At 49.2% G+C, this 21667-nt stretch overlaps 11 protein-coding genes across 11 annotated transcripts; 5 read left to right on the plus strand and 6 right to left on the minus strand.

The window, feature by feature from the left end:
- Nucleotides 1-393: 393 nt before the first annotated feature.
- Nucleotides 394-1223, plus strand: N7458_005026 (TNT domain-containing protein; the record flags this gene model as incomplete). The annotated part of the gene is made up of 2 exons (XM_056908408.1): nt 394-483; nt 582-1223. The coding sequence occupies 2 exons, from the start codon at nt 394-396 to the stop codon at nt 1221-1223; spliced, it is 732 nt and encodes a 243-aa protein (XP_056767026.1).
- A 2426-nt stretch (nt 1224-3649) lies between these two features.
- On the plus strand, nt 3650-5279 carry N7458_005027 (uncharacterized protein; the record flags this gene model as incomplete). Its single annotated transcript, XM_056908409.1, has 2 exons — nt 3650-4116; nt 4172-5279. 2 exons carry the CDS (start codon nt 3650-3652, stop codon nt 5277-5279), a joined length of 1575 nt encoding a protein of 524 aa, XP_056767027.1.
- A 604-nt stretch (nt 5280-5883) lies between these two features.
- N7458_005028 (uncharacterized protein) lies at nt 5884-6981 on the minus strand (the record flags this gene model as incomplete). The annotated part of the gene is made up of 1 exon (XM_056908410.1): nt 5884-6981. The coding sequence occupies one exon, from the start codon at nt 6979-6981 to the stop codon at nt 5884-5886; it is 1098 nt and encodes a 365-aa protein (XP_056767028.1).
- Nucleotides 6982-7118: 137 nt separating this feature from the next.
- N7458_005029 (uncharacterized protein) lies at nt 7119-7424 on the minus strand (the record flags this gene model as incomplete). The annotated part of the gene is made up of 1 exon (XM_056908411.1): nt 7119-7424. The coding sequence occupies one exon, from the start codon at nt 7422-7424 to the stop codon at nt 7119-7121; it is 306 nt and encodes a 101-aa protein (XP_056767029.1).
- Nucleotides 7425-8832: 1408 nt separating this feature from the next.
- On the minus strand, nt 8833-9213 carry N7458_005030 (uncharacterized protein; the record flags this gene model as incomplete). Its single annotated transcript, XM_056908412.1, has 1 exon — nt 8833-9213. One exon carries the CDS (start codon nt 9211-9213, stop codon nt 8833-8835), a length of 381 nt encoding a protein of 126 aa, XP_056767030.1.
- A 2882-nt stretch (nt 9214-12095) lies between these two features.
- Nucleotides 12096-13052, plus strand: N7458_005031 (class I SAM-dependent methyltransferase; the record flags this gene model as incomplete). Its single annotated transcript, XM_056908413.1, has 1 exon — nt 12096-13052. The coding sequence occupies one exon, from the start codon at nt 12096-12098 to the stop codon at nt 13050-13052; it is 957 nt and encodes a 318-aa protein (XP_056767031.1).
- A 1104-nt stretch (nt 13053-14156) lies between these two features.
- On the plus strand, nt 14157-14880 carry N7458_005032 (acyl-CoA N-acyltransferase; the record flags this gene model as incomplete). Its single annotated transcript, XM_056908414.1, has 3 exons — nt 14157-14300; nt 14362-14805; nt 14866-14880. 3 exons carry the CDS (start codon nt 14157-14159, stop codon nt 14878-14880), a joined length of 603 nt encoding a protein of 200 aa, XP_056767032.1.
- Nucleotides 14881-15037: 157 nt separating this feature from the next.
- Nucleotides 15038-16858, minus strand: N7458_005033 (uncharacterized protein; the record flags this gene model as incomplete). Its single annotated transcript, XM_056908415.1, has 1 exon — nt 15038-16858. One exon carries the CDS (start codon nt 16856-16858, stop codon nt 15038-15040), a length of 1821 nt encoding a protein of 606 aa, XP_056767033.1.
- Nucleotides 16859-17521: 663 nt separating this feature from the next.
- N7458_005034 (putative ribosome associated DnaJ chaperone Zuotin) lies at nt 17522-18992 on the minus strand (the record flags this gene model as incomplete). Its single annotated transcript, XM_056908416.1, has 3 exons — nt 17522-18568; nt 18627-18767; nt 18840-18992. 3 exons carry the CDS (start codon nt 18990-18992, stop codon nt 17522-17524), a joined length of 1341 nt encoding a protein of 446 aa, XP_056767034.1.
- A 225-nt stretch (nt 18993-19217) lies between these two features.
- Nucleotides 19218-19742, plus strand: N7458_005035 (LYR motif-containing protein; the record flags this gene model as incomplete). Its single annotated transcript, XM_056908417.1, has 3 exons — nt 19218-19290; nt 19361-19537; nt 19648-19742. 3 exons carry the CDS (start codon nt 19218-19220, stop codon nt 19740-19742), a joined length of 345 nt encoding a protein of 114 aa, XP_056767035.1.
- Nucleotides 19743-20065: 323 nt separating this feature from the next.
- Nucleotides 20066-21303, minus strand: slt11 (Pre-mRNA-splicing factor ECM2; the record flags this gene model as incomplete). The annotated part of the gene is made up of 2 exons (XM_056908418.1): nt 20066-21097; nt 21166-21303. 2 exons carry the CDS (start codon nt 21301-21303, stop codon nt 20066-20068), a joined length of 1170 nt encoding a protein of 389 aa, XP_056767036.1.
- Nucleotides 21304-21667: the final 364 nt, after the last annotated feature.

The following is a 21667-nucleotide window of genomic DNA, read 5'->3' on the forward strand; positions in this document are numbered from 1 at the left end:
ATCCAATTAACACAAAGTACATGCCTGTCCAATGAGAATTCCACAACTTCTCGACAAATGAGGATTCTAAAATCGAGAGCATATGATGCCACGCCACATTCATGAAAATGAATGGAGAATGGAGTACTACTCTGCCATGTTGAATGTACTTGCTTTGACCAAGAAGCCAGCAAATGATACATAGAGCCGAAAAGGCAAGCAGAGAATACATTCCTGGGCTCAAATTCCAACCAAACGTTGCGCTATGGTTTCAAGGGAGACAGACCTTGACAAAAATATATAATCTGGTGAGGGGAAGCTGGATGTTTCCATGTGCTTCACATCTAGGGGTCAATCCTAGGTACGATTCTCACCTAGATTTCTCCTGTTGTTCTACCAAACCGCCCTGTCAATATGCGGATTGCGATCCTCACTCTCCTTTTTGGAGCCGCACTGGCCGATACTTCATCCTATGTCATGCTGAAGCCTACCAATGGCAACAAGGTTTGTTTTATTTTTGTTCAGCCCTCATAGTCTGAGCTACCAAGGCTCTTTCATAATATTGAATTTTATTGACGCATGTATACCTCTTTCGTACTTAGGATTCTGATTACCCAGCAAGATGCTACCCCGATCCCTGCAAAGGAATCACCTTTCAAAATAAGACAGCTGTGTGTGGTGATCCACGCCTCGGTCCGATCGATCTGCCCCGATACTTCCCCCTTTCCACAGAAGTTGCAACATACTACCGCTTTGGAGACCTGTGCCCCTACGAATTTCTCGCAAAGTATAGCGTGAACGTCTCAGATCCGAACGCCTTTTTCATCTTCCCTGGCGCCAACGGGTTCGCAAACACCACCAATCAGACGCCCATCGTTGGCATTGCAACCTTGGAGAAAGGACGAAAAATAGACCGATTTGGAGACCCAAGCGGTACCTTCTTGTCTCCCCTCGGTGCGCCTTACATCGAGCGCGCCCTGCCACCTAAGAATTTGTTCGCACCCGAGAATAGCAGCTTTCCCTACAACTACCATGTGTATCAAGTGCTGGAACCAATTACTGTCGCGTTGGGACCGGTCACGGGCTGGTTTGAGCAGCCGGGCCTTGGTACGCAATTTGTCTTGCAAGGGAACGACACCGTGGCCAGTTTGGTTGGTTCCAACAAGCTGAAGATCTTGGAGAAGAGGGAGTATGATGAGGCTGCAGACTTTGCTGCAGATTATTTGCCTACCCCTCCCCAATAGTCTTCCTGTTGGCATCGTCTATAGTCCCGTGCACTAATCATAATCATACCGGGGTTACAACAGGGTCCAGAGATGTATTCCGGTTATGTGTGATAGTTTGTTTCAATTGTCATCCAAAGGGACTATTTCTATTCAGCTTGTATACCTAGGGATCGGAGAGGATGAGAATAGGTTAACTATGAGCGAAAAATGAAAGACGATATGTAATTGTTGTTGCGTATGCCGAGCGGAGCTAACCGCCCGTAGATGTCTATATTCTCTTAGGGGTCCCTGAACAACGAGCAAATTACTGGGTTTTGGCCCACCGCAATATTCATTTCAGCATTGACGGTTAGCTAATGCTGAGCTGAAATCGATAATATATGCAAACGCCAAAAGCCCAGGGACGAGGATCAGTTTGGCAGTTGCAAGACAGGCCTTCAGCCGACTTCTCACCCTCTCTATTACCCATGCACTCATCCTGGTCACCCCTGGTCGCGTGATGCTAAATCGGTGCTCACATTGTCTTTAGGTACATTCGGAGGATATAAGTCTCTTTTGTGCAGTTACTGATGCATACGACCATAGGGTGTGGAGAACAGGGCTTCCCGTCCGCTCAGCCGTACTTAAGCCCCATATAGTACGCGGAAATTTCTCAATGCGCCCTGAGATCTAAAACGGCCTTGGATTTTATCTTAGGGTGAGTGTGGGTGATATGGGTGAGAAGTTTGGAGACTGGGGTGATAGAGGTGAGAACGGGGTGAGAGAGGGTGAGAACAGGGTGTGGATTCTCACCCAGTTCACCCACCACCCCCTCTTGAGTCCGAGCTATAAGTATGAGGTCTATGGCGCACGTCTGGTCTACTGTATTATTTTCCTTGACGCTTAGTAAGTCGAAAGAAGATGCTCCCAAAGGACTTGCAAAAGAAACTAGATGAAAGAATTTCACGTGCTGCGTCACGTGGTTTCACCCGCGAGTACCAGCATAGGCGGGAACAAGATGACAACACTATATACCTTAAAGAGCTTGCTCCAGCTACTCTGCAAAACTATGAAGAAACGGCAATCAATTAGGCATTGTAAGCTATGTTATCCACAAGTATAGATCGCGTCACTCATTTCAGCAGATGGAGACTTCCTCGTAACGAAGCGACCGATGCTAATTTTTCCAAACACGAACCTGACCCCAGCCCACAACTTCTGAAATCTTTTGCCGAAGACTATATCGCAACAAGAAAAAAAATACCAACACAGAATTCTGCATGTCAAAATTTTATTAGCTTACTTCAAGATGGGAGCGAGAGACCTCTCAGTCTCTGCTGACGTTCTAGAGACCACGCAGGGCCGCTATAGCCTAATCGTACTGTTTGACTGGTTTGCATGGTAGATAGCCTAGTTAGATCTCTTCCCCATCTTCCCAACTTAGCTCCTTGCACATCTCGCCATCTCTTTTCTACTACGTACTATTCCTACTTCGTACACGTGTCTCTTTTAAGATTCTTGCCAGCTACAGTACGTCCCGAAACTGGTGCAACCGCCTACACTCTTCGAGCGATTTTTTCAGCCCCCCTACCAAGAGACATTAGACAATATTAGAGATAGCTCCAGAATATCAATATTTCTGTACCATTCTCGATACCGTGATTTACTTGTATTAAAATACGCTGCCTCGTCTCGTAACTGTATTGGCGATCCAAGAGAATTAAAATTTTCCATGGAAATACCAACAAGTCAGACACTAAAGCTGGGGGGTACCTTGAGAATCTGGCGACCTGCCACATCCTTCCTGCTATGTCCAAGTGGTGGTCTGGGGTGCTTACTCGGCACTATACCTTGCAAATAGTGACTTGCATTACTTGCTTACTGTACCTGCAGACTAACTACTCATGAACCTGCTTATCATAATACTCAGCCTGTTAGCCGCAGTCTCTCTTCATGACGCCCTGTAACACACTTGGTGGAAGCTAACACACAACCTTGTTAATAGACTCCTCAGTGGCATCTTCTGCCTTGGGGGGATGACTTACACTCCTTTCAACGATGATGTCAGTTTGAAATTCCAAGGAGCTCCTATGGCCGGGTTTAAAGTTTCCGTCATGCGGTATCTGAGGGCCGGAATTTTGTGAAGCAATTCATGAAACTTCACCTGAAGACGTAATTGTCCAGCCAGAGTATTGATAATGATACCATATACAATAATAATAAAGGATTTAGCTTTGGATTTCAAGCCACGAGGTCTCTGGTATGAGAATCCCTCGCAGCCCTATCATCCAGCACAAACACCAACAAATAAAATATAATTTCCGAGGGACCTTTCGAAGGCAAGCATACGGATGCCTTGACTGATGCCTTGACTGATGCCTTGACTAGTGCATCCAGCGGGGCGCGGCCAAAATAAAATGGAACCCGCGCCCCCGATCGGCGAGATATTATTCTACATCTCCAATATGGTATTCCTGTCCCTCCCTCTCGAGATACAAGCTATGGTTATTCCCCGTCTATCATCGATTGGTGATCTGGCCGCTCTATCGCAGTCATGTCGGTCAATACATCGCCTGTGCGATATGAAAACACGCGAGCGGTTCTACCAGATCCGTGTCGACCCGAAAGACTACAGCATCAACAAGACTTTTGACCTCGTCATGGAGATCCTCAAGAACCCTACTCTGGGAAACTATGTATGGGAGATCGTGCAGACTAGACAGCCCAGCATGGAGCGCGACTACGTCCAGACGGCAGAGCAGCGCGACCTCAGTGCGGGCGATAGGGATCTCCTCCGCGCGGCTGTGCGGAAGGCGGGGTTTACCGGCTCCCAAGAAAACGTGGTGCTCAATATGCTTATGCAAAACACCACGAAGCCTCCAGGTGAAAACAGGGAGCCGTTTAGGTTCCCAAATACCGCTTATGGATACGAGTAAGAAAGTCGCCTCCTAGTTAGTTGCTTAGCTGAGCGCTCACAAGACGAACAGCCATGGTCAGATTCATGGCACCTTTATTGCACAGGCATTGGCCGCGATTCTCATCTCAGTGTCACCCAATCTAGAGTCCCTAGTGATGACACAGCCTTTCAGTGTATTCTCTGGATTCTATAGGGGTGGCGAGAGGCCCCAAGACGATAATGTTCTTTTTCCCCTCGATCGACTTCTCCGTCGGGCCAATGCGAAACCGGCTAGTATTCCGTATCTTCAAAATCTCCGCAAGGTGTACATGATAGTCGACAATAGGAACTTGGATGACCGTTTCTATATGGCCATCGACTTCTTGGAATGCGCAATGCTTTTCGACTGCCTCCCGTCTATTGAATCCATTAGCACCGATGCCCTCTGTGACGATGAAAGTGGCGAGGCGCGCGTAGTGCTAGAGCCCAGATCGTCAAATATTAGCAGAATCTATATTAACCACTCTGCCCTCCAAACAACTTTTCTTGTCTCTCTCATTCAGTCCTGCAAAGTACTGCGAGAATTCCAGTACGCCATCGGTGGCCGGTGCGTGTTAGGAGGTTGGAGTGCGCCGTTCAATGCCAGGACCTTCATCAAATCAATTTGCCCTCATAAAGACACACTGGAAGTCCTGGATATCGACGCCGAGCACAACATGCACTATTTCCACCCCTCTTATTTCGAGGAGGATCGAGTTGACCAAGAAATCGATCAAGAGCAAAGAGCGCTCGAAAGTGATAATGACGATGATGATGAACGCCAAATGCTCCGGTCCTTCTCGAGTAACAGCGGGTCACTGAAGGAGTTCCGGACCTTGAAGCGATTGAGTGTTGGTATCGGGTTTTTGGTATATTTTGCTATGGGTGTCAGAGAAAATAACGAGCCAAGACAACCATTTCTGCTGCCGGAGGCTCTCCCAGAGAGTCTGGAATATCTTTGTATTCGGGGGTACGAGAAAGGTAAGTGCAAGAAGTGGGATGCACATATTGATGCCTTAGTCGCGTCCTTTGTCTCAGGCTCATCGGGGATCAAAGAGATCACAGGAATTGAGGAAATCATTCCTAATTCCGAGGATGTGGATGATCCAGACGATAATAAAGACCTGTTGTGGATTCCGATATATAGTATTGACGACTAGGTCAAGGTCTATCCTGACTCAGAGAATCCTCCAAACTTGTTTGAAATACAAGATTTGTCAAAAATCTACCCTAATATTTTTAAAACTCATACCTATATACCGAAAAACCTCTACCCGGTGGGTCTGATCAGGGCGGATCATACTCTTGCTCACTAAGCATGATCGTGGTTTCTCTTTTCCTCGATACCTAGGGATGCCAGAATGTAAGGTGTTGCACGTGATCTTATAGCAGATAAATTGGTTGGTTGTCATTGCCCCGTTGTTAGTCGAGGTCCCTATATATGATTGGTGACCAGCATGTCCGTAACACATAGACGAGGTGGTGAGACTTGAAGTCTGAGATAAAAAAATTGTATCCGTCCCGAAGGTCAAGGTTACGTTCTCGGGCCTTCACCCGGGCAGACTTTTTGACCAGCCTTTAGACTGAAGGGCATGGCTGATGCTCGATTTTGAAACGAGACTTAAATCTATCAAGAATCGGTTGATATGCTTAGCCAATCCACAACTCTTCCGAAATAAGGCAATACGGCTACAATATTGGAAACAAAACAACTTATTCTACAAGGTATGAAGGCGTCACCGAGCGAATCTCTCTTCCCTGCATTCATATATCTTGAAAAAGGCATAACATCCGCTGAAACTTTGCTTCCTCATTCATTTTCGAGTTTGGTGTCGCCATAATTTCACGAGCAGCTGCCGCCACATGATCTGGTCGAGTATCCGTCTCCTCGCAGAGCATAGCTCCAATTGGATAGGACAACATATCCGATGGCATCTTGAGCACATCCACAGCTTGGTGGTTTGCGACGAAATATTCGTTGAGCGCCCTAGACATCACATGTTCTTTGAGATATTTAAGCAGGTTATACTTCAGGAACATAGCGCAGAGACGACGAATTCTCGATTCCTTGACCTTAGGATCTTCCTCCAGGCCCTGCTCCTTGGGCCAGTAGCAATCCACGAGTATAGCAAATATTTCTGACTTCTCATCTTCCCCCAGAGTCATCGCTTTGCTCTCTCCTCGTGCAAGTTCCAAAGACGCCAACAAGAATGTTTGATGTGTTTCTCCGGGGAGAAAGTCGAGCATCATCTCGGGCTTGACATATTGCAAATACTCGTCTAATGGCCCACGGATGCTTCGATTCGGCAGTTCAATATTGAGTGCCCTTGAGTCACGAATGTCATCTAGAACACACATCACCCCGTTTCCACGAGCGATGACATCGAAGTAGAGTTGTCTATGACTTTTAGTGGCGATAACGCTGCTATAGCATGCTAGTAGCCGACACGCCTCTCGCATCACGGTATTGTAATATCCTGAGCGCATCCACGAGAAGGCCCGATATGTTTCAGGAGTAACACTATCCACGGAATAGAACAGCTTCTGCCGGATATCTTCACTAGAGGCCCTTTGCAAACGAGCACCAGCAACCGACAGGTAACTCAAACAGTAATCTTGGTAGTCGTCGTAAAGACTAAGTATTTTCCACTTGAACGGATGGCTGTCCGGCACCAGGAAACGCAACGCTCGTTTGCCAATTGCAAACAAAACACCAGTATCAGTAGGGAATGTCACCGCATGGCGAGTGTGCCACGTGGGACAGCCAGCGCGTTCGTCACATTGATCGAGCCTGTCATCGACTAGGATCGTGCTTGTTGTGGCGATATCGAAGGCGGCACTAACTGCGTAGACAATCTGCATATGCGCTTGAGTCTGATATTCCGGGGTCGTGATGCGTCGGTAAAAGTGAACAATAACATGAGCTGTCCAGGCCGCATTCCAGCTTTGACTCAAACTCCCTTTGACAATCTGGCATGGTTAGCTTTCTATATAAATTGTCACAGGTTGGCAAATTCTAACATATTCCACCCACGTCTAAGAAGGCCGGCGAAGATGGGGTCTGTCATCTCTGGCATAAGAGGAATGCGCGACAGAAGATAATACGCATCCATGAAAGGCCCACGAATCTCCTCTGCGATGGGTGGCTCGAAGGTGTCTTCGTGAAAATAAAATGTTGGTTTGCCTATATTCTCCCGAGGCCACACAAGTGTGTCGACATCGACTAATCCGTGGCGGTAGTAATCAGCCACGAACGCCTCTATCAGGTTCCGATCAGGATCGATTGACTCCAAATATGGCTCCATGGTATTGGTATGTACTCTGTCTGTCTCTTGTAGCGAAATTCCAGTAAACTTTACATATGTACCCCATGAACTGATTTATATTTCCACTGATTGACAATCGCGGATTAGCGAAATAATGCTGAAATGCACCATACACGTGTTTAATAATAGTTAGCACAAGAGGAATCCACAAAGGTGAGATGCAGGATAGAGGTAATTGATTCGTCATATATTGTTGACTGGGCATGCATAATACAGATGTTGATTGTTGATTGGATATATACAATTTGCCGCTAGACCAACACTTTTGTGGAATCACGATGCAGTCAGTATCTTCAAAGTCAATTGGCTTGCATGCCTATTATGACAATCTTACCCCATTTCAATTCCTTAGCCAAGATTAACTGGGATGTCGAGGAACATATCCACATACTCGAGTTACCAACCCATCAACACCGGAAATGTTAGTGAGTAGTAGACTCACCCCCCATTAATAATCAACACCAAGATTCTTTTAATGTAGTACTCATTCCCACATCTATTTTATTCAAACACGTTTCAGGGCTTACGGCGTGCGACAGCGCGCGTCACCAGTTGGATTGACAGGAGTACTCCGGAAAACCTCCCAAAATAGACTAGTGTATCTTGACGGTGGGTCTAGAGAATCTCTCGAAGAGTGTAGGAGGGTGCACCAGTTTCGAGACGTACTGTGTGTAGAATCCATCATTTTCCTTATTGCGGCGACGCTGGATGTATCACATCTCCTTGCGCAATCGCTTCTCCGCGTGGCCTCATTAGCCGACTGTCTAATATCCCCGTATCAAGCTGGAATACAAGGTAAGGGTTTCAAATTCAATTGATCCAAAACCGACACTCTCAAGGACATTAAGATGAAACAAGGCGTTGCATCCTCTAACCTCAACCCGTCTTGTGGGATTTTCCATCGAGATTACCCTGGTCATACATCGAGCACTCATTGGCGGGCGCACGCGGGGCCAGTCTGAAGTTGTTTAGGGCCAATTATTTGTCGCCAATCATAGCCCACTTTGGATATAGGATGTGATGGATAGTTAGATGGATTTACATCGGGATCATTTGCGGAAAGGTGAATTGATCTCCCACTCTCAATGCATCACAACGTATAGTCTATGCGTATCAATGAAGGAGCAATCTCCAGCGTCCTATGCACTCGGTGATGCAGGGTTGGTACGAACAATAAAGATGAATCCAGTTGCATTTCGGCAAATCTATCGTAATGATCCTTCAAAAAGTGTCTCTCGCTAAGAGGAATCCCTGGGACCAGCCCGAGGATATCAAAAATCGTTCATATCGTGTCCTCCCAAGGTTTCGCCTTTTCAAACCAAAAAAGAAACTTCGCATCCGAAACTCAAGTCCAAATCCCAATGCATACCCATAGCCAAGCTCATTCTTAAACCTCAACCTTCTCACAAGTAACCTGATAAGACGCATACCGGCGATGTATATGAGGAACCAGACACATCTGCGTCTTCGTCATGGGCCCTGCAACGTCAAAGATCTCATTCCGATCGCACATAGTATTATCGAAGAACTCGATGCGGCACCCGTCCGCAACCGTGTCCAGAGTGTAGCCCGCGGCGAGGGTGTTTAGGTCGGCGCGACAGCCGGTGCTCCCGCTGCCGGCGTGGAGTTCGCCTGTACCGTTGCACGCTTTTGATTCATAGAGGTCAAAGGACCATTGGATATCCTGTGCGAAGAGAGGGAAGGCGGTTGTTGTGGTTGTGAAGAGGAATGCGACGGTCGCAAAGGCGTAGAGAACGAGGGATGGCATGTTCGTGATGATGATGGCAATAGCTGTGGTAGTGGAAATGGTATATGGAAGCGAGAGTCACAGATCACTTCGTAGAATATAAGTATGGTAATGAAGGACGAGGCCTACCAGTATATTGTCAGGAACTGTAAGATAATATGCGCTTCACAATAATCAAGAGTACATACCAAGACCACAGCACTAAAAACAATCCGAATAAAAGCAGACAGCCCAAGGCGACACAGATGCGGCGTCGTAGACAGATATTAGAATCCAGAATCTGCTCACAAGGAAGATGACAAAAAAAGTGCACTGACAGTAGCCAAGCCCCAGTTTAATAACTTGGCTTCTTCAGTGGCGGGGAGCAACATTCAGCACCCCAGCAAGTCCCCAACCTCCGTGCTGGACTGCGTAGCCACCATGTTTCAGGGCCAACCCGGCGATCGTCAGTCCGCCAAGCAGCGCAGGCGTTCCTGCAGGAGTACGTATATTGGGCTTGGCAGTGCTTCGTACGTACGGAGTACTCCGTCTATAACAATAAACACGCCACGCACTTGAGGATTCAAAAACTACTCACAGTCCCAAACTAAGTGACGATATCGACATCACGGTGACTGGCAACATTTCATAACCTTCAATCTCATTGAAATCCACTTTTCGCCATGCCAACGACCATTCCAATGAAGTCATTTGAGGCGATCGTCACGGGTACCCGTTGAGGTGGTGGGGCTGGCCCCTCGATGCTCCGCTTCTTACGTACCGGGCGTACGTATCCTTCCAGCACGGGTTTGAGGCGATCGGCATCAGAGTCTGTGGACTCCGGTGGAGTGAAGATCGTTTGTCAAGAGTCTAGAGGTGATGCTTGGATATGGAGGGAGAATATCAAAAATTCAAAATAGATTTCATTGAGGAGCGTAGCGAAGCTTATTACTGCTTAAGTAGGGGATATACGGAGTACTTAGAACTAAAATGCCTCTGGCTGTGGAAACCGGGCGACGGCCAAACAGGCCATTGGTGGGTGAGAACTATAGGTAAAAAGGCAAGCAAAGCCTTTCGCATGTTATGGATTATCATAGTTAGTACTCCATACTTGAACAGTACTGGAGTTGCCCATACTATCATTGGTAGGTGTGTCTGGCGAATAGTCATGTGATAATGTGATCATGTGATATTAATGTTGTTCGACGCTCCCTTTAAATGGCATCCTTTCCTTCTGCTAATCAAGGGCGGCTTCAACATGCTCTCATACATAGTTAATCGGTTTTCATACATACAACAATACAAAATGGACGAACGGTCTTGCGGCTGCTGCAAAAAGACCACTTCCCAACATCATAGAAGCTATCGATCCTGATCAGCCGGAGGGATTATATCTCCGCAAATACCAACAACTGCATATGGATGTGAATCAACACAGGCTCGCCGAATCAGATTGTACCGCGAAATTGCCGATGCTCTATGCCACCTCCACAGCCTTGGTATTGTGCACGCGGATGTAAGGATTGATAATGTGCTTGGTGACGATCAGCTTTCGGCGATTCTTTGTGATTTCAGCCCATGCGGCGAACCCAAGCCGATTTTTCCAGACCTCCCACTTCCAATTAATGGTCCCTCACCGATTTTGTCCGAGGCATCCAATATGTTTGCACTAGCTTCGCTCATTTTTCAAATGGAGCACGGTGTCACCGCTGAACTGTCACTTGAGAATGGGAGACTAGCTCTGCCTGAACTGAAATCGGGGAACGAATGCATTGATGAAGTCATACGGACGGCCTGGCTGGGAAATTACAGCCGCACGTCAGATATGGTACAATATCTAGCTTTTATTGATTCCCAGATGAATCATTCCGCTAAAAGCACTGAGGTACTTCATGATCTTGAGGATTTGAAGACTCAGGTCATGGATTGGTCAAATTACCGAAAGCATAATTTCGGTAGAGCAATCCCATACCATGTTCTAAAATGTCATCTTTGCCCGCTAGCCTTTCTACAGGATGCATCCTCGAGGGGATTCTTTCAGAGGAGCAATTGAAAGTCCTGGCTGAAAGATACGATATGGATCCAGAGGCAGACCTACGGTTTTCTCGTTAGTGTTTACCCTTATAATCAAAAGTGTGATGTATAACTCGGGCTAGAAGGTGTATGCTAGAGATGCATTTTCTAACCTTTCCATTGGTGTCATCATCCATATAACCGGCTTGGCCCAGGCGAGAGGCGCGAAATTTCTGCTAATAAATTATGTTAACAGCTAATCACGATACCTTATACGGCGGCACTTACAGATGCTAACGTTAATAGCCATTTGAAGCTCCCGGGCATTCGAGGATTTATACCGCCGGCTATTAGAACTTCTCATAGGCACTTCCGGCTAGGGCTCTCTCAGGGCATAGATACGACTCTCTTCTTACTTCTCAATCTCCGCAAACGAAGATAGTGGTAGTTACCCAGATTTGACACATTACAAGGTTAGTAATCAACTACGAGACTAGCTTGAGCCGTGAGAAAGTCTCACGACTTGCCGGCGTGGCGTGGCGTAAATGTTTGTGTTGAATGCAGTCCCCTGCCTTCTCGGTTACAATTGCATCACGTAGAGTGGCAGCGCTTTGGAGGTACACCTATCCTCGAATACCTCCCCATCACAAATGTACGGAGCGAGAAGGGGCAAGATAAGTGCAGTCCGGAAAGAGCCATTCGTATTTAGCTCGACTCGCAGTGTTCTGATTGGACGCTGAGAGTATGAGTAATAAAGAGTCACACCCGCCTGGTTGACGAAGGCCTGCATCGAACGCAGAAGCAATGGAGGAACCGTCTTTCTCTATATATACTTGCTGTCGAACATTACTATTGTCCGATATGACACCTTCTAATCTTATGAAAAAAAGACAATCTTCCGATAACGAAGCATGATGGAGATGGATGGACAACAATCTGCCCACGGCGAGAGCTATGCTTATACCAGTCCGTACTGGGCAGAGTTCTACGACATGTGGGTGGAGGAAATCATTGGATCAGCCGCTCTAACAAAAGACGACGACTTCTTCTTCAACTTGCTCTCGCCTTTCCTACCGAACAGCACCCGTGTCCGGGGGCCACTGCGGGTGGTTGACATGGCGACAGGAACGGGGCGAGTCATTCGTGGCATACTGCAAAAGATGAATTCGCGTGCACAAGGAGAGCTGCCCGGTGACATCCAGAAAGAGCTAGAGATCTGGGGTATAGATCATAGCCAGGCAATGATCAATCGTGCCAAGGGTCTCCTTGAAGACAAAATGAAGCCGTCTACAACGATAGTCTGGCGCACCTCCGCGGCGGCAAATTTCGTCGATGAGAACCCAGAACTTCGGAATGCAGTCGATCTGCTCATCTTTGCGGCTGGAAGCATCGGGCACTTGACAGCGCATGGAGAGAGGAGAAAGTTCCTACAGCAAGTTGTGAAAGCGCTCCGCATCACAAATCCTCCACAGACGCCCCGCTCCATTGCTGCCATTTCTATCTTGAAGCCAGACGACGGTCTCCAGGAGAATTGTTCAGAGCAACACGTTGCTGGCAAGGAAGTCCGATTTAACGCTGAGATGCGAAAGCCTTCTCGGCAGTGGCCTCATCTAGAGTACTGCAAGTCTGAAACAATGACTCTGAAAGATAAAGGAATACTGGTCAACTCATTCGATCTGAAAATTGTGGAGACGGCCACTGGAAAGCTTCTCTCTCAAGAAAAGTATTCCTGGAGCTTGCAAGTGTTCAGCCAAACGGAATGGGAAAGGGAGCTGTCCGACTGTGGTTTGAGCATCAGCCAGAAAGTTGAAACGGGGAGCGAGACTTGGTATATCCTGCATCTGGCCAACAAAAAGAGCCTTGTATGAGAATTAGCCCGCTTCATAAGACCTTTCAAATGAAGTTGTTCGACTCTGATGGCCAGTCAACCGAGGAGTTTGCATAACAATTTAGTTAGCAAAACGTGAAATACGAACTGTATTTCTCTGGAAGAGTAGGGTCATGCTGCCCAATCCACGAAAATTGCCGTTTGATGAAGAAAATGATGGCTTTCGGTCGATGGGACTGCCATGGTATCGCGGTTTCCCAAATGCCGCGCTCCACATGGCGCCACTCCACAGTGTAGATCATATCTCTGTTAAGTCGAATGTTGGTCACTTTACCCAGCTAATGACATCATGAGCGAAATTCTTGAGGGCATGATATATCATAAAATGCTTCCAATGCCTGACAATGGGGTGAAATATGAGTGTAGAGGTGGCTAGTTCTATGTAACGGGTTTCTTTATTCCGGCACATGTACAGATCATCCTACAGTAGATATCCTGAGATCTGGGGCCTCCGGTTTTCGACAGCTGCAAAGCTTAAAATTAATTCCGGATTCCTTTTAGCCTAAACAGGATTTGTGACTCATATTTGCGATACGGAACCGTGTGCCCAGCGGGATCTCGCATGAAGTTGGAAGGTGAAGAAGCACTTCGTTTTAGCAAAAGGATCAAGGCCCCAGTTTCTGAAGGCAGGCCGATATGACCACTCCATTCAACCGCCAGCAATATTTCCCCAAGCTACAGTATTAGACTTGCCATTGCACTCGGCTAATGAAAAGTCCCGATTTCAGTAATTCGTCTATCGCATCGTACTCTTTTGCGTTGTCCCAGATACGTCTAACCTCGAGAAATCCCATCGCGGGCCAAGCACTGGCCACAATCGCTTTGTTTACAGAAAGAATTTCGCATGATATTTCATAATCAAATACGTATAAAGAGGCTCAAAGCATCGCTGCTTTTACAGTTGGACCCTGGTTCCACACTCCTAGGGCGTAAGGTGCGGAAGGGCGCAAAATGTGGGGCATCAAGTATGAGTAATAGATGAGAGCAAGCCAAGAGCTTATATAAAAAGGAATTAAAATCTACAAATTAGAGACTTCATATCAGGGTTTATCTCATTGGTCTTGATTATCATAACTCTCTCGCAATGTCTCCTAGTGACTTCCTATCTCAATGCCCCGGTCTATCCGGTCTGAATGCATACATGCGCCCCCTCTCCGTCACCGATGTCAAGTCCTGCGTTGAAGTCGAAAATACATTCCCGGAGCAAGAGCGATGCTCAGAAGAGAAGGTACACCACTACAATCTCGAAATCATCACACAGGAGAGACAGTATGCTAAATAGTGCACAGTTCATCTACCGCCTCACAGTCTGCCCAACCCTAAGCATGGGCCTCTTCATCAAGACCCCAACAGGCGGTCGCCAAATCGGCCATGTCATCGGGGCCAGAATATCCTCCAACACCATCACAGAAGCATCAATGGGGATGCCTGAGAATTGGCAGTCTCTGCCTGTTTCCGAACCCGTCGTTGTTGACGGGCAGACGGTAGGCAATGATCCTAGCGGCGGGAACGTTGCTATTCACTCCGTTGTTACGATTCCTGAGTTTCAGGGGAAGGGGATTGGGAGGGATATGGTGAAGGCTTATGTTGAGTATATTAGGGAGGAAGCGAGGGATGTGAAGAGTATTGTGTTGATTGCGCATGATTATTTGATTCGGTTTTATGAGCAGGGTGGATTTAAGAATCGGGGGACCAGTGAGTGTCGGTTTGCTGGGGGTGTTTGGACGGATTTGGTATGTTCACGTTGATGGGCCATGGAGTGGTTTATGGGACGAGTGCTGATTTCTATACAGGTATGCGATATTTGAATGCGTAGACATGACCTACAAAAGCATTGAAAACACGTTCATTGGTCAAATGACTCGGTATCAATTTCTCGTAAATGGCCGACATGAAAACGTATTCAGGACTCAAGCTCCTAAAGATGCAATAGTATCCGTCCATGTATACATTCTATGCCCAAAATCAACCATTATTCTCCTCCTCCGGACTCTCACAATGTAACTGCTTAAACGAAGACAACCATTGCGGATTATCAGCAATAGTCTGATCCCACTCATCCCCACAATCAAAAACCACTCTCCGCGCCTCCTGCTGAAACATCTCATCCGTAGGAATAATCCCCTTCTGTATCTGTTCTCTCGCAAATTGACCCAAGTGACGCGTGAAGTTTCCCAAAAAGTTATCGAGCTGCGACATTGTAGCATCCGGCGCACCAGCCGCGACAGAGTCCTGACTGGTATTGAGATCTCCCTTGGAGGCGTCGACTCGAGCCGACATTTGCGCATAGTGATCGCGGACATGCGCGTTGGTCGAGGAGAAGGGGATCATGCTCTTGGATTCCGCGCCGATGAGGTATGGTGGGAATGCATTTCTTAGTTGTGCAGTGATGGATGGCGGGAAGCCGTGGTCGCCTTGCCAATCTTTCATAGTCAATCCGGCACGGAAGTGATCACCGATATGCTCGGTGCGTTCGTCCCAATCATGTAGAGCTTGATCGCAGAATCCACATCTTGAGGTGATATTCTTGGATTCCTTCTTCCATTCGTCGATGGATGGGACGGTGTTGACTTGGTGGACGTGGCGGAGGTGCTGTACTAGATGATCCTTCCGTCGGAATACTCGCGAGGCGTTTGAAAGATTCTGGCACTCTTGATAATTATGTTCGTCGATAAGGTGCTTGCGAGACGGGTTCGGGACATTGCAGTATGCGCAGTGTTCTTGGCCAGTTGTCTCTAAGAACACTGACGGCCCCAAGGGGGCGCAATACCACGTTTCCAAGTTCAAATGTAACGACTTCTCATGTCGTACCCAATCATACTTGCTCCTGAAGCGGTCGCAGCAAAAGGTACAACAGAATATCCGCGGCTTTGAATCGTTCCACGGCTTTGCTTTGCTCTTAGCAACACGTCCCTTTGATCGCCGGCTGCAACCGCTCTGAGGAGTCGATCGCCCGGCCGATGAGCATGCCGAGTCAGCAGACGACGCACTGAATTCCCCGCTCGTGATCGAGGCTGATTGACGATAATGTCTGAAGGCATTGCTGGTTCTACTACCGTGCACTTGTCCCGGGCTGCGATTAGCCGGCATCTCGTCCATGGCGTTCATAATTGCAGTGAGGGAAGCCGGTTCATCCTCGGGCGGCGATTCCTGCCATCGCTGCATGGGATCCATCTCTTTCGATGAAGGAACTTGAATAGGAGCACTTCTTTCGACTGGCCGCGAGACTAGATACCGACTTCTGCGCCGTGGCAGTCCACTTCTAGTACGTGGTGCATGCAAGGGTCTTTGCTGCGACAGAGATGCAGAAACCGGTTCTTCCAAAGGCGACGGTTGCGAGACTGGAATCGGGTCGGTAACAGGACTTGATTCCCAAGTCCACGACGAGCCCTCAAAGGGTTGCGTATTGGGTGTGTCTTGCGGTAGACCGGTACCGGGGCTCGTCGCACCGGAGTAGACATTGATCATATCGGAAAAAGCATCCAACGATGCGACGGAGGCAGGGAAACTATTGGTTCCCAATTCATAGCCCAGGAAAGACGGGATCTCGGGCACCATGTTGGTGGCATCATAACTGGCCCCCGAAAAACATAGATCGGACGCATCCAATAGCTGGGGGTCAATCAGATCCCCTGCATGAAAGGACGAACCAGTTAAATGGAAACTACCCGCTGGAAAGATCTCAGCCGTTGCCGTGTCTGTGCCATAGGGCCAAGTATGATCATTTGTTAAGAGTTCATTTTGCTCGACAACGTCGTGCTGTTCTGCCTGGCTGTCTGGTGGCATAATGTCGTGCTTATCAGTTTGGGGGATATATGTGGACGGGAAGTTGGTAGCTTGCCCCGGAGAGGGGGCCCGAAAGGACCATCGGCCATCGGTGTGGGTCGGCCGAATTCGCAATCCGATAACGTAAGCCCGGGCCTTTTCAAGGGCCGGATCGAGGATATGTTCGTACTTCTGAATCTGGACAAGGTAAGGCTTAATGTTGCAGTCAGTAGGGTTGTGGGTTTTGGTTTGCAGGTAATGACAGGTGCAAGTTTTGTTGACTGGTGTAGGCCCTATACTTCCACGCTGAGTTCCACCTGGAAAGGGGCGACTACCTTATCTACGAGGTACGGATAGGTACCTAGATGCGACGGGATATATATTTCCAGGGCGCTTAATTGTAGGACGACATTAAAATCCTGGAAACACTCGACAGCAGATCGTAATACTCCAAACAAGGAATGTCCCGTGCCGGAACCGATGTTTTCAAAGTTTAGCTTGGATCAAGAAAAACCTCGTCGTAAGCTGACCTGAAACAACAGACCGGTGGTTGAGAAACAATTACAATATCTGGCAAGCACAACGATGGAAACATGCCAAAAGCTTCATTCATCTCTATAGGACATCAAGTACGAAAAACGTCATCATCAGCAAGCCCATACAAGGCAAGCCTTAATCTATAATCTAAGCGAAAACCTTAACCTCGCCAGCCTTCAGCTTACCAGCCTCAACAAGACGCTGAGACTCAGCAGCCCAAGCAGCCTTGACGGCCCCGCTGTCCTTACCAGCAACGGTCAGACGCGAGGCCAGCTCAGCAAGCTCATCAACGTCAATCTTGCTCATGACCAGGTCAACATCGCCGAGGACGGCGTCAACCTGGGCGGCAGAAGCCTCGCCGTCAGCGAAGTAGTTGACCTCCTTGACGGAACCCTTGAGCACACGCTTGTTCTTCTTAGCAGCGCTCTTAGCGGCCTCCTTGGCCTTCTTCTTGCCCTCACGCTCGACCTTGGCAGCCTCCTCGGCGTCCTTCTTGCGCTGCTCCTCCTCGGCCTTGGCGCGCTCACGCTCCTCTACCAAACGCTTGGCCTCGTCCTCCTTGGCCTTGCGCTTGGCATCCTTGCCGGCACGGGCCTGCTGGCGGAACTTCTTGATACGCTCATCCAGGGCGAGACACTCGTCGACCATCTCACGCAGGCGAGCGATATCCTCGGACTTGCGCTTGCGGCGGGCGTTGGCGTTCTTCTTCTCGGTGTGGCGCTTCTGGTCACGGCCCTCACCATCATCGGGAATATCCTCGTCCAGGTACTCGAACGAGCGCCAGCTGTCAAAGTTGTACCAGAAGTTGTAGAAGGTCTCGACCTCCTCCTGGGTGGAGTTCTCGTCACCGAGCTGGGGGACGGGCTGCTTGTTGGAGAAGCGGCCCTCAGCCTTGAAGACGGGTCCCCAAAGCTTGTAGAAGTTGCCCTTCTGCAAGTCCTTCTTGCTGGGCGGGTCGATATCGGCGGCCTCGTCGACAGAGTCGAATTGGCGGCGGCGGACGGGGTCCAGGAGGAGCTCGGTGGCCTTCTGGATGCACTTGAAGAAGTTGTCGTTCTCGTCGCGCTGGCCCATAGCGGCCTTCTTATCGGGGTGGTGGCGGAGGACCTTCTTGCGGTGGGCACGCTTGATCTGCTCGGGGGTAGCGCGCCAGCGGTACTTGGTCAGGCCGAGAACGGCGTAGTGGTCCTGGGCCTGGGAGGGTGTTAGTATGAGAGAAAGCGCAGTTTCAACGCAAAGTGAAGTAACTGACCTTCCAGTCCTTGGCCTCACGGGAGAGCATCATGGGATCCTCATCCTCAGAGATATCCTCATCCTCCTCATCCTCAGTCTTCTTGACGTTCTGCTGAGCCTGGATGCGCTCATCCTCGGAGAAAGTGCGGGCGTGGCGCTTCTATCAGGTTGTTAGAACGGATATTCATCGCTGCTCGCGTCAGTAGACAAGGGTTTCATTGGAAATACATACTCGGCGAGCGTGGGCGAGGAAGTGCGGGCCCACGGGCTCAATGTTGCGCTGAATAGCGGCAGAGAGGGAGCCAACAGACTTGAAGTCCTTGTCTGCACTCCAGCCCGAAGGCAAAGAGGGGAGGGAAACGTTGACAACCTGCACAGAAGCCATTGTAAAGAGAGTGTGATGGGGGGTGGTTTCGAACGATTGTGGGATGAGCAGTTGGGTTTTTTGCCTGTCTTTTTTTTCTGCCCCTGGTCGCCGCCCACCAATCACAAGTCGGACAATCCCGTTATGCTTCAAGAAACTGCGACCCTGCATCTTTGATTCAATCGCCTCGGACTCAGTCGACAACAAACCGGAACTGGATTTTGGGGATTCTATTGATACTTCAACATGTCTGCTCCAAGTATTTCTGCTCTGAGCGCCTACCGGCAAATCCTGCGCTCTACCCGGATCGCATTTAGAGGTTGGTTGCTGAATTGCCATCCGCAATAGTATTGTCCTGTTGACTATGAGCACTAATATCTTTGCAATAGATGACGCGCGCGTGATGATCGCTGCTCGCCAAGAAGCCCGCCGAAACTTCGACCAGAACCGTCGTGTTGGTGTCGACACCGGCATGCAAATCAACCACGCCATTGAAGTTGCCAACATCTTGCGACACAACATTGTGCAAGGCGCTCGGGAGGATGGCAACGAGTCTGCAAAGTGGCGTATGTGAAACATGGAGATACCTAAAACATGGAGGGTTCATTGCTGGGAAGTCCTGTGACCGGCGTGGATTTTCATGTCCGAATTCATGGCTAATCTTGAACGCATTTAGAACTCCGGATCCACGAGGAGATCGAGCGCGGCGACAACGACTCAATCAAAGTCGGCAACACGGATGTCAAGATCCACAAAGCCTGTTCTTCCTAATCCGAGCTACCTACCCTCGACCATGTTGCATACACCTCCCAGCGATGAGTGATCCCTCTACAGTACAGAACCCTCTGACGGGGATATGGAAGGAACCGAAGCATAAACTACCGGGTGTGCTGGGATTGAACCATGTATTATAATATACCCGACTCTTTTGTATCACTTTTGGCGTCTCGGGGTATTTTTGATTTGAATAGATCTGCATAAACATACATACAAGAACCAACCAGTCCGTATCAACGCCCGCTTTGTGAATCCGCATCATGCAAAACACTGTCAACCTGAAATCAATAGAAAAACAAATGCTTCGATGCTGTCGTCTAGTCACCAGACAGACTGGCGTACTGGACTTGGCCCGAGCCCGGAGGCGGAGCTACAGTGTGCCCCTGAGCCTTGTCTTGCTCGGCCGCGCCCTCGTCGGCTGCCGCAATAGCCTTGTTGGTGGGGGCACCCTTCGTAGCTGGACCAACAGCTGCTCTACCGTCGCGCGCGTTTCTGATTCGCTCCTCTCGATCCATGTTATCTAGTGACTTGGGCTTCCCCCAGCGCACGCGCAAAGGACAGCCATTGACAATTGCCTTGCCCTGGCATTTCTCTGCGGCGGTCTCGGCGTCGGCGCGATTGACATAGTTGATGAAAGCACAGTGCGAGCGGTGGGAGCAAACTAGGGAACGGAGCTGACCGAACTCGGCGAAAAACGAGCGGAGAGCGTGTTCGGGGAGGTCATCCTCAACACCTGTGATAAAGAGCGAGGTCACATTAGGGTCGGCGGGCGGCTTGATGTCTTCAGCTGATGGGGGCAACTGCGCAGTACTGGGGAATGGACGGCCGCCCCGACCACCACCGCGACCTCCGCGGGCACCTCCACGGCCTGGAAGCCTGTTTCCAAGACGTCCCTCGTTTGTGCGTACCGGACCCGGTCCATTTCCATAGCGAGATTGTGTACGTGACTGGTCTGACGGCCCAGCCTCCTCTCCCTCCTCTCGCTCAGCCGATGAAGGCCCCTCGATGCGGCGTGGTTTGCGGTAGTAGGGTTCGCTGTTAGCGAGGCGGCGCAACAATTCGCGCGCCTTGTCGTCTGTCTTCTCATATTCCTCGATGGCACCGATTCCATCCTCGATTTCCTTCTCGTGGTTCTGCGCATAGTATTCGCGGTTGATCGAGCTATCCGGGCCTGGGGCGACCATCTTAAGGGCGGCATCGCGGACTTGAAGCGGCAAACCGAATGACAAATCGAGCATGCAGCATTGACAGCAGTTCTTCAGACGGGCGCAGGTCAGACAGATATTGGTGCGCTTCTGGCGCGAGGTGCGGTCCGCCTTCCAGCGGAAGATGGTAAAGGGACGAGTGCACTGATCATCATGAGTTAGCCTGGGTGTATGGCCGAGAAGAAGCTTGGGAAAGCGGCAAAAAAACTTACAATCTTGCACTCGGCGCCGTGGTCTTCTTTCAGCATCTGGACATATGGGTTCTCAGGAAGACAGTTTTCGCACACGGACGGGAAGTCAGTAGACTCCCAGCCAGAGCGGTTGAGGTCATGCTTGATCTGTGGAGGCATGGCGACGTGGTGGAGTGAGCTTGATAACTCTCGGAGTTCAGTCGAGAAGGATCCGAGCAAAGACGAGCCTGATTATCGATAGCCAGTGGCGGTGTATGGCTAGTGTGTGGCGGATGTAGCACGTGATTGGCATACAGAGAAGAGGCTCTGCACATGTTCTGCTGAGAAATCCGGACTATTTTACCGGAGTAAGCTGATAGAATCTCGGATTAAGCTCCAGCAATTCCGATATCTCTGCCCAGATGATCTACAGCCTTGTTTTAGCCTCAATCCTCGCCTATCTCCTCTATCAGTCTCCCCGCAAGATCAGGTCACCCACTGCCATCGCCGGGGCCTGTTCCTTCCGACGCAGCCACCGCCCGGA

The sequence above is a fragment of the Penicillium daleae genome (genome assembly GCF_028827525.1).
Source record: "Penicillium daleae strain IBT 16125 chromosome Unknown utg000005l_segment0_segment0, whole genome shotgun sequence".
In the NCBI taxonomy this organism is placed as follows: Eukaryota; Fungi; Ascomycota; class Eurotiomycetes; order Eurotiales; family Aspergillaceae; genus Penicillium; species Penicillium daleae.